Genomic DNA, 11,929 nt, shown 5'->3' on the forward strand with positions numbered 1-11,929 from the left:
AGTTATTTATGCACTTTCTAGCCTTTAGCAACTTGAAATAAAAACATTAAAGAAAAGATTGATCTTTTTACTTTTATTGGTGTGTCTTTGCGTTCAAAAGATAATAACTCAGAAAACTACAGCAACCTAAACTGGGCAAAACATATTACATATTTATGAACAATGCACAAAACTTCACATCTGTAAGGAATGAAAAATCCATGTAAAATCAACATTTTTGATTTTACAAAATTAAAAAAAATGAGCTTTATCTTAGTGGGAGGTCAGAAACACATCCAGCTACGGCTTCTTCGTCTTTTTGCTGGAGTTGCTGTCACTGCTGCTTGGAGAGCTGGGACTTTTAGGAGAAGAGACAGGATAGGCACCACTCAGATCCAGGTCCAGGGTCACCGTTTTTACCCAAGGCGAGACAGACGCTGAATGGCTGCTGCTAGATGATGACGCAGAAGACCTAGAAGACATCAGGAAGACACCAAGTTGTCAGAGCCACTCATCAAAGTCATGAACATCAAAATGATTGAGAGCTTTAATCGTTTATTTGAAGGGTGTTGGTTTTCTTAAAAAAATTGATAATACTTAAGTTTTGATTTCTTGTGGATTTAATATTTGGTTGCGCAGTAGAAGCAGAAACAGGATATATACATGTTTCAGAAAGTCGAATTTAAGACTGTTCATACACACACTGAATGGAATTTAAGACTGGAAAAAAAATATATAAAAATGGGAGTGGTTGTATTACAGTCAAGGATAACAAAAATTGTGAAATTTTCTGGGTCTGTTTGTAGATTTCTGCAATTACTCCCATAGTGCCATGCTTAAAAGGTTCTTTTTACCCAGATCATACATGGATTGGCAACAAAAGTGAGCCAGTGGTGAAAAATAAAGGGGCTGTCCACCCAACTGCTGATAAATTTGCACTTGAATGGAGTCGATACATGCAAGACGTCGTAGCTTCCTCTCCATTCGTTTCCTGTGGAACTTTCACAGTACGTCCTACTTGTACATATCCATTCAAAGCATCCCAGAGTTCACGTGGTGAATGACTTTGTACTGGTGTAGCACCTTATCAGGTCCAGAGGACTTGAAAGCGACTCACACTACAGTCATTCACCCATTCACGCACACACTGATGGTGGCAAGTTACTTGTTGCATGACGTAAACTATTAACGCCAATTTTCCTAAGTAGGGCCGCAGTTCTCTCATCTGAAAGCAAACCTAATGTCTATTTATATCAGACATTTGCAACACAAACCACAGAAATAAAGAGTGACCTGGAAGACAGGGAGCTTTGAGCAGAGCTTATCTTGAAGCTCCCCTGGCTGCTGGTGGTTAGAGGTGGACACTGAATATTGGCCTGAGAGAAACAGAAGAGAGGAGCAGTAAACTTTAATGGTCCTGTCATACTAGATTCCTGAATCATGCTAAATAATGCAGAGCGTCTTATCTGCACCTTCTGAAAGCATTCCTCCAGAACAGGTCTGAGATCAGGATTCTCCATCATGGCCTTATTCAACAGATTGTTGATAGATTTGTTGAAGTGCTTTAACTCTTTCAGTTTGATGTCTTGCTCCTCAACAGTTTCACTTTGAGTGCTTTGTGCTGAGCGAACTTCTCTGGTCAGTTTGGTGAACTAAAATAAAAAACAACAACAAAGAAAAACAACAGACAATAATTTATAATAAACCTCAGGAATTTGACTGATAAAACATTTTTAAAATCTATCCAAGACTTTAGCAGAATAATGTCAGGTGAAAGTTCAAATAAAGTGTTAGGAAGTTCTACTGGACAATTTATTTAGGTACTTGTGAATACATATCCAACTCTTATCTATTATCTATTTGTATTCTGTAATTTGTATTTTGTGATAGATAGACAGAAAATCAATGTGTTTGACACAGATATTGGAAACCTGTATCTTATTCTGTTCCAACTGCCGGTACAGATGGATGTAAAAAGTGTTTATCAAAGTGTCACAACTTCTTCTCCAACCTGATTCAAGACTCTGACAACTCTCCCTTGCAAAGAAGCTGCTTCTTTGTTCACATTAGAAATAAGAAGCTGTAGGTGATGTATCTTTTCCTTCTCCACCTTCTCTTCTAGAATGAGGCTCTCCCAGGTGCTGTTCATTTCCTGGAAATGGAGGCAGATAGAAAGACACACACAAAAAAAAAAAAAGGCACAAAGGCTTTCACCCAGAGATTCACACCAGATGGGTGTGACATGAGAACCAGAGCTGGGCTATTGAAGTCATGATATTCTCAGCAGGATTTTGAAATAAACTAACAATTATTTCCACATACAGGAAATGAGAACATGAATAAGAATAACATGGATAACAGCACCGCTATTCCACAAATTAGAATATACACCACAATGACTCTTTGATTGTCAGATCAAAAGTGCCTTTTGAAGATAACAACCTTTGAGCACCTATCATATATACTTTTCATTTCTGTTTTTAAAAGTAGGTTTGTTCTGGTTCATGTAATATTCTAATTTTAAATGTTGTGTTTTTATTAGCTGTAAGCAGAAAATCATCACGAGAAAGAGAAACATCAGTATTTTTCTAATTAGTTTATATAACTAGACAGGGCCGGCCCAAGGCAAAGCAAATTAAACAGCCGCTCGATTAGCCAATCAGCCGTTTAGAGCCCCATTCTTATTTCATGGATAAAAAGAAAAACAATGAATTGCTCCTGGGCGTCCGGGTGACTGGCTACATGGCTGCTACATGGATGAGCTGCTCTAGCCTGTAGGTGTTTGTTGCTGAGCTTCATCGTTTGTGGCTAAAACAAACATTATTTTTACATCAACTTCTGAGTTATCTGAAACTTCTGTTAAAATCATTTGAAGGCTCAGTATCAGTCCAGTACCGGTACCGATCCACATTCTCAGGGGAGAAAGACTCAAATGACATTTTTAGCTATTGGACTAATGCTTAAGAGAAATTTATTTAATCAAAGGTTGTCATGAATATGTGTGTAGAGCTGCATCAATTGCAGTTTTCTGGCCGATCCCTGGTAACTGATTTTTAAAAAGCCTGACCTGACGATTTTGATTTTGGCTGATATAAAATTTTTTTTGTCTGAAATGTCACTAAATATAGTAAGAAAGTCACTGAGTTGGTAACAACGGGGTGAATATTAAACCTTTGCTGATGAAGATAAGATTAGGGGATAAAATGGGCTTCACGTGTAAGTATCAGCCAATTACGATCCCCCAAAATTAAGGAAATCGGCGCCCAGAAATCAACTGGTCGATAAATCAGTTGGCCAATAAATGTATCCTCTTATACATGTATATAAATGTAAACAGCACTGGTAGAGATGCAATAAGTTCATAGCAAGTGTGTGAATGACCTAATGATCGGACTGCTGATTGATAACATTGTTAGCAGAACTAGAGGGCCCCAAAACCACATTTTGCTTAGAGCCCCATGGAAGTCTGGGCCGGCCCTGTAACTAGATAAATGTGATGCATTAGTGACATCTGCAAACGGCAACGATGGACAAGTGGGGGAAAATTTCTGCTTCAAAAATCAGTCTGGAAAACACTGCTGTTGTGTTCAAGTTGTGCTAAAAGGAATTAGCCAATCAGCAAAGCTATTCAAGCCTAGAATAGCATCTCAATGCTAAATATATTTTTAAAATAAGTCATATGAATGGTCAGAGCTTCAATTTATGTTAATATTTTTGTTTACCAGTTTCTGACATGCACTTGCTTTTTGCCTAAGGCCTATAGGAAGCAGCTGACTTGTTTTTCACAGAACCTGAATTTCCCGGTGGAGCTCTTGAATTTGCTGCTTCTTAAACTTCACTGTTCTCTCGGTGGCCTTCAGCTGTTCCTCCAGCTGCACCTTTTCCTGGTACTCTTCACCTTAAACAGACATAATCAGTATTGGTTTTGACCAAAACATAAGGTTATTACAGCAATCGCACAACTTTCACAAGCGCCGTGTTTCCGTTTCCAGAATTTCCCTCCACACATACGTACTGAATTTCTTCATTTTGCTGAGGCCGCTGCTGTAATCAGAGCAGCGACCAGAAAACAACTGGATGGTGTTCTCCAGAGCCCTGGTTTCAAGCTCCATCTTGTGGATGTACAACTTCATTTCTTCTGACTTTCGTCTGAGTTCCTCTTTGTCTAGCGAGGCCTGGTGGAGAAAACACGCAGCACAAATCAAGACGTTTCTGGTGGGCAGGGAAGACGACAGGCTCCGTGGGTGTGAAAGGTGTCTCACCTTAGTGATGTAGTAAATCTGGGACTTCTCGTCGTCAGAGCCCGCCAGTGAACTTTCCATGATCTCAAAGCGGTTCTTCACCGCTTCCACTTTAGATAATTCTTCATTTAATTCAACGCTGGAACAGAATAAAAGGACAAATCAACCCAACATGTCATTTATGTAAACTTTTAATTAAAAAAATTATTAAAATAGCACATTAAAGCATCATTTTTATGTGCAGCAGCAATGAGCGATAAGGTCTTAAAATTTTACTGTTTTATTTTGAGGTATTGATGAATAAAAAACAACTATTTGTTATTTATTCTGGCTCTGCATTTGTAGCATCAAATCTGGAACAAACTTCCAGAAAACTGCAAAACAGCCAAAACACTGAGTTTAAATCAAGAAACATGTTAAGTTACTTTTGACCCATATTAAAGGTTACACTGACCAACACATTTGATGTTTATTGATTTTAACGATGGCACCTGACAAAATGTAATGCTTGCAACTGATTTTCACAGTTGATGATTATATAATAAATGTGTTTATGATGTTTTTATGTTTTCAAGACTATAAACTGACTTGTTGCTGAAATGTGCTATACAAATACACTCAATTAACTGATTTATTGATTGACACATCTCTTCCTCTCGCACTATTGTAAATGGGAAAAACATTCCCATTTTTAAACAGGTTTCGTACTTTAAAAAGTGTGATTTATATCACTAAGCTGCTCACTGTGACTGCGTTTAATCATATTTTCAAATTGAATGATATTTATTGAAAACAAAATAACTTTCAATCACACTGTCAGTTTTGTTCTTTTTCAATAACTGACATTTATCACGACGACGTGATAAATTTTGTGCAAAGGCCTTTTTTTTTACAATAAATGACAAATGATACGATAAATGCAGAGCCTGTAGAGCACAGGTTTTCTTACCTCAGTTTCTGCCTGTCCTGCTCGGTAATCTTGAGCTGATGTTTGAGCATTTCGGAGTAAACGTGAATATCTTCCTCCCGCTCTTTCATGGCTTTCTCCAGCTCTAACTTTCTCGCCTCCCATGACATCATGTTGTCCGCGTCTATATAGATGATATCCCTGATGCGCTTCACCTCTGTCTTCAAAAGGTTGTTGTTCACTAAGCCGTCCTGATGGAAAATCCACAAATAACTTGATATGTTTCATGATTATTTCCCCCCAATACCCACACTATGCACTTTTTTTCCACAAAGACAAAGACTCAGACAATCCTGTCTTTAGTTCAAAACAAAACCATCTCAAATAATTTCTTTTATGATCCTACGTGAGCAGATATAATGATCCTAGTGAAGAACAATTAATGTACGGATTGAATTCAATATGACTCAATATTTTCATGCTTTAGACTCATGTAAGACATTTACTGTTGATTGTGCTCACATAAATTTACCCATTTTTTTGTAGAAATGAACAGACACTTCACCAAAGTATTTAAATTTCCTTCATGTTAAAACCGCACATTTTGATGCATCTTTTGAGATTTGGTGTGACAAATTAACATAATTGCAAAGTTGAAGAAATTGATAGTTTGACACATTTAAACATTTTTAACAGAAGACATTTGGCATATAGTAATTTCTCTAAATACCTGTGCTTCCCCCCTCCTTTAAAGTAAGAATTTAAATATCTAGTACTTTTTTTTTCTCAAAAATTAATTCTATTTAATTTTGTATTGGTTAATAGAAGTTGTTTTTGTTGAAAAAATGTCTCACTTTTGTTTCTCAGAATAAGCTTTCTAGATCAAATGAACTGAAAAGAAAAGCTGACTTGAAAAGTTAAGAATCTGCCTGCCTTTTATTAAGACAAAAGAAATTTCCTCTATGTTTCTGTAAAATGTTGCTTGGCTTCATTTATTGCTGAGCAGGTGAAAAAAAGCACAACACCATGATTTAGCATAAGTTAGAAACACAATATGGCCAGTGAATACTTTCAACTTTGGGATTCTGGACCAAAATGTTTGGACGATACTGGCGTAATTTAATTTCACAAAGGAAAAAAGGTATAAAAATACAGTAAGAACTGCTTCTTATTGTTTAAGCCAGCCAAAAACGATTCTGAGTTAGTTTCCCCTGGCGCATTGTTCCCTCTTTAGATGCTTAACATTTAACGGTATCTGGAATGGCACCCCACTCACCTGCCTCTTCAGTTTGAGCTTCTTCAACTCCTTTTCTTTGTTGACGCAAAGCACCAACAGGCAGTCAACCTCTTCAGTCAGGTCTCTCTTCTGAGCCTCTAGCTTCTCCATCTCTTTCCTCGCACAGCGGATATCGAGCTGCCAGAGACACACTCCCACATATGTAAAATGTAATAACTCCACTGGAACTTTAAAGGGAAATCTATGAGGAAGTGTTTTTCAGACAGACCTCACATTCTTTGAGTGCATTCTTGAGGATTTTGGTCGTCTCCTGCTTGTCTTCCAGATTGGAAGTCAGCTCTTTAACCTTCACCTCCAGCATCTCGGTTTCATCTGTGCGAATGGCTCCTGACAGCTGAGCTACTTTCCTGTGAAGCATCAGTATCTTTGCCTCCTACCCAGAGCAGAGCAGAGAACCAAATTGAAATACTAACTAGAATAGGAAAAGCTGAACAGTCTGAGTGCAGGGTGCTGCATTTGTGCGTATAATTATTTTTCAACATGCCTGATTGTTGTTCATCATCTGGTGTCTGATGAGTGTGTTCTCCATCTTAGTGACCTGGGTCACCAAGTTAGATATGGTGAACTTATTCTTGGACACCAGGGCTATTAGATTCTTCTCCTTCGCTTTGGCACTTTGGAAATTTTGTCTCTGGCGGAACAGCTCATCCATGAGCTCGTGCTGCTGAGCTGCCAGCATCTGTAGGAGGGAAGGAAGGAATATTAGACTGGCTGAATGAATAACAAAGAACATCTTTTTCATACATAAAGATAAATGTAGACAAAAAAAAAGAAGAAAATTTCAATTTAAAATATTTTATGGATTAATGTGCTAATTTGGTTTCAGGTGAAAATAAAGTAAAAGTTAATAAATATGTCTGGACACAGACAAGCTGAGAATAAAGGGCTTTTTTTGTTTTCTTTCTTAAGATGAGAGCAGTAGGTTGTCGGCGTTCCGGCGACACACCTTCATGTACTGTTCTGTCTCCATCAGGATCTGCTCCATGTGCGCGGCTCTCTCCTCCTCATTCAGAGCGCCCTCTGTCACAATCCTCAGCTTCTCCTGCAGTGCAGCGTGGTAGGCCTGGGCCTCTACTAACCTACAGCACACACATGCACACACACACACTGCACGGTACAGTAACATGCAGGGTTCAGAGATGCCTCCTCATATGTCTCACTGACCTTTCGTTGTTGATGTCGATGTCCATCTTCATCTTGGAGATTTGGGATGTAATAGACTTCATATCGCACCTGTTTTGATGCAGCGTGCTCTTGTAACTATCAAGCTGCAGGATAAACAAGTCTTTAAAAAAATTACAAATCACGAATGACAAAAGCAAAGAAGAGCGGCGTGTGCTTTGAGAAACTGACCTCAACCTGCATCCTGCCCAGGTTTTCCTGGTGTTTCTTCAGCTCCTGGCGTAGGATGGCCTTCTGCATCCTCGCCGAGGCGATGTTCCTCTGCAGCTCTCTGATGTTGCTCCTTTCCGTATCCAGCTTGTGCTTCATTTCTGCGACACAGATGTTCTTTTCCCTGGTTTTCTGCCTGCCCTGAGCAATTTGCTGTAATGAACAGAGAAGTTAAAAATAGAAAAAAACAATAAGGTTTTGTTGCAAAAGTCCCGTTTGGTGTAGAAATACACCTAAGTAAAGCCGGTTGTAGACATCTTACAATTGAGCATCTCTCCATGTCTGAGTCGAGTTGCTTTTTCTGTTTGATGGTGTTTTCACACAGGTGGAAGAGGTGCTGAATCTCAGCGCGAGCTTTCTGAATGCTCTCTATGGTCCTATCCAACGCTAGCTGCATGGACAGAATATTCAGAATAATAGAGAACTACAAAGAAGGCCTCCAAATTACCGATGGAACTATTAGTCGTTTTAATCATGAGTAATCAATTACTGAAATAATTGTCAAATAACTTAATAATCCATTATTTGTTAATTGCAATATGCAGGCTCAAAGAAAGCACATTTGCTGAAAGAACACTACAAAAACACAAAATCTTACCATGCATTTGTGCTCTTGTTTCTAGTACAATTTTCTCAGTACATTTGAAATAAGACAAGCGTAACTTAGAAGTAACTTTTCCCCAAGATGTAGGATATTTTTTAATCAAATACTTCCTTAATATTGATGAAAAAGTATTAGCTCACTGGTATTATTTTCCTTAAACATGGGAAAATGTCATGTTATAAGTGAAACATAAGACATTCCTTGTTAGGCTTCACTTAAAAAAAAACTATTTTCCTGTTTAAAAAATCAATTGAATCACTTGTTTATTTGCATCTTTTATTGCATGTTGCATAATAAAAGCTAAGGTGGTTAAATAAAAATCTGCAGATTGACCTTTTCTTTTTTAAAACTGGCACATTTTTATAAAATGTGCCAATTTTTTAAAAACAATGAATCAATAATCAATAGATTAATCGATTACACAAACAATCGTTAATCAATAGATTAACTCCGAATGCAGCCTAATTTTGACTCAGCCAAAAAAAGAAAGAAGGACCACAAAGTAAATGGAATATTGAAACAAATGCCAGATCAATGTTTTCCATACCAAACTAATACATTCAGTAACATGCGCAGTGTGATTGCTGTGTGTTATTACATTACCTGGGTAGACCTAGTTTCTGTTAGCTCTTTGTCAAGTGCTTTGCGCTTTTCTTTGACCTCCAGAGTCCTCTTCTCTATAGTCAGAATGAGCGACTAAATGAGACACACAGATGGAGATTAGCTGAGGAGATACAAGGATGACGGCGAAGCTACAAGTGTTACTTAACAACCTTGATCTTATGCTCGTCCATTTGGGCGTATTTCGTGATGACCATTAAGTCCTCGTCCTTTTGAGCCGCCTCCAATAAGAGGTTCTCCATGGTCTGTTCGTCCAGGTCCATCTGAAGCCGCAGCTCCTCCAGAGTCTGCGTTGCCTTTAGCTGGCTTTTCTGAAGACACAGAAAGAAGAATCAGAGGCACATTTCGCTTCTTCTCTTCTTCAAGTCATGCAGTGTTCAGACCTCTATCCTGTCCATCTTGTCGTATGAAGACTTGATCTCTCTTTCGGCCCGAGCTGTCATCTGACCGTAGCGCTCCAGCTCTCTCACTGTCAGCGCTTTCAGATGCTTCATCACCTCCAGCTCTTTTTCGTTTGCCTTCAACAGAGCCTGTACGCAGTCAAAAAGACAATGTGATAACATAACTCGGCTGTACGTCTAAAACAACGGACAGACACTGACCCACAATCAGACAGTTTCTGCTTTCTTATATTTCCCACAATTTTTGGCTCTGATATTCAGTGTCATCATGAATATCCAGCATAATTCTGACAGAAACGTTTCAGGATTTTCCTGACTGTAAATCGACTTGCAACTTCTGTGCACTCAGTGGTGTCAGCTATGGGAGGCTATGTCCTACTACTAAGATGGCTGGTCTCTACTGCAGTTTAATCAGATTATAAATAACAACAGATAGGGAGTCAAGAAGACAAAAAGCTGAGTCTGTATGTTTACTTATGTGCACGGTTATGCAACTGGGTCAACGCAGGAATTCACTTCAAAGTGAAATTGTACAGAATATGTGTCACAACACAGGTGGAAACATTTCCATTATTTATATCACAATAACCTGATCATTTAATATTGGCGTGTACTTTGAAAAGCCAGTGTATGTGGCACATTTATAACATAAGGTTAGTTCCAACACACTCACCTCAGTGTTAACCAGCTGTAGCGTATCTCTCTGGAGTTCTTCATTAACAAGCTGTTGTCGATCTCTAATTTCCTTAATTTTATTATCCTCTCGCATAACGGCCATCTCAGCTTTATAAATCTGTTCTCGACAAAGCCATAGAAATCAGAAACTGAAACTACAACATCAATTTTAAGAGATGGACATGGTCAATGATAATAAACAGGTGGACTGTAGATATAGGGTCCAAACAGTGACAGAAATATACAATACATGCCATTACACCACCAGCAGCATACTGAACTGTTGATACAAGGATGAAAGGATACAGTTTTGTCATGTTGAAACTCAAACGTAATAATGCTTGAATAAAATACTTACAGTAAATTCAGCCTGTTTTACTTTAGTGTCTATTGGAACCAGAAAAGTAAGTTTTTCACCACCATCCCCTCATCTTACCTCCAGCACAAACCTGAGAGGAGTATTGAAGCTTTTATTTTGACATTTTCAATAAGCTTCATTTTAAAGGGCCTCACTGATCCCCTGTGTAACACTGATTGGGTTAAACCAATCAAAAATTCACCCCAACTCTCACTCTAACGGAGCGACACTTCGTGTCAGTTACACTCTGCGTTTCGGCAGTTGTAACCGATGGTAAATATAACTGATAAATGTTTCAAACGGCTGTCCCTATGTATTGCTACGGCAGGCCCCCAATTAGAGTTAATGCTCCATTAAGTGAACAAAAGACAGCAAGAAAATGCCTGAGAAACAACTTCCAAAAATGAACAAAATATCCTTCAAATTAAACAAGAAAGAAAAACACATTTCAATGTAAATTACATTGTTTGGCAAGTTTACTTCTACTTCTCAAGTAACTGACAAACGGCTGTCAAAAGTTTTGCTACAGTTGGACTTCTAATGCTCATATTTAGCCACTGGACAGATATCTATACTTCGCTTAAGCTAATTGTACAGTTGAGTAAAGTATGCAGCGCGCACAAAGGGAGCTCGAGGAGGGATTTACTGCCTTACCTCCTCCAGCAGCGCTCTGTTGACGTCGCTCAGTTCAGGAAGAGTGTAGCTATAATCCCAGCCAATTTCATATAATATTTTCTCAAACTCAGGGTCACTAAACTGATCAACATTAGAGCTAGCCATTTTTTTTTCTGTCCCGCTTGACAGCGAAGTCTCCCGAAACGCCCTGAAACGATAGGGAAGCAGTTTTTGTCCTTTACGCTGTTAGTAGTCGCCCTTGGCAACCGAACGCGCTTACGTCACCACAAGAGGGCTGCGCGCGACAAGGAAACGACGTCTTGCTGTTTCTCTGGTGATCAAAAAGTTTTAACACATGATCAAATTTGTACTTCAATTTGTCCCGAATTGTTTAAAAATAAACACTTACATTAGATTATATTGTTGACTACAAATTATTAAATAACACAATTCTCAAGTCTGATCTGTAAATATTAATCATAACTGAAAGTGATAGATTTTATAACAAGTCAAATTATGTTATTCAAAACGACAATATAATGGCTAAATAAACAAGAGAAATTGCCTATTTTGTGTGTCTTCAACAAGAAATATAACAAAAAGGTGACACAATCACCTAAATGCATCCTTTACAAGATCATAAACAATTCACAATTTTTGGTAAATAGATTTTTAAAAAGTGGCTTGATTACCCCTCAGTTAAAAATAAAACTAGGAAACTTAAATGATTATGTTCCAAAAATTGCAACAATGATCACAAATGGCCATGTGTTCCAAAGCTACAAATGAAAACAAGGAACATCAGTATTACACCGTTTGTAAATAAGAAACATAATTTA

General features: G+C 38.2%; 1 protein-coding gene across 1 annotated transcript; it reads right to left on the reverse strand.

Annotated features, from left to right (window-relative positions):
- Positions 1-58: 58 nt before the first annotated feature.
- On the reverse strand, positions 59-11,369 carry ccdc39 (coiled-coil domain containing 39). The gene is made up of 20 exons (XM_055033257.1): positions 11,130-11,369; positions 10,116-10,235; positions 9,425-9,571; positions 9,194-9,352; positions 9,024-9,116; positions 8,079-8,207; positions 7,778-7,969; positions 7,589-7,692; positions 7,371-7,503; positions 6,909-7,103; positions 6,633-6,797; positions 6,404-6,541; positions 5,170-5,378; positions 4,242-4,359; positions 3,995-4,154; positions 3,771-3,877; positions 1,991-2,131; positions 1,452-1,631; positions 1,273-1,355; positions 59-451 (listed from the first exon to the last, which is right to left on the reverse strand). Exons 1-20 carry the CDS (start codon positions 11,253-11,255, stop codon positions 280-282), a joined length of 2,871 nt encoding a protein of 956 aa, XP_054889232.1. The 5' UTR covers positions 11,256-11,369; the 3' UTR covers positions 59-279.
- Between the last annotated feature and the right edge of the window lie 560 nt (positions 11,370-11,929).

The sequence above is a fragment of the Poeciliopsis prolifica genome, unplaced genomic scaffold (assembly GCF_027474105.1).
Source record: "Poeciliopsis prolifica strain line A6 unplaced genomic scaffold, Auburn_PproV2 SCAFFOLD008, whole genome shotgun sequence".
Lineage (NCBI taxonomy): Eukaryota > Metazoa > Chordata > Actinopteri > Cyprinodontiformes > Poeciliidae > Poeciliopsis > Poeciliopsis prolifica.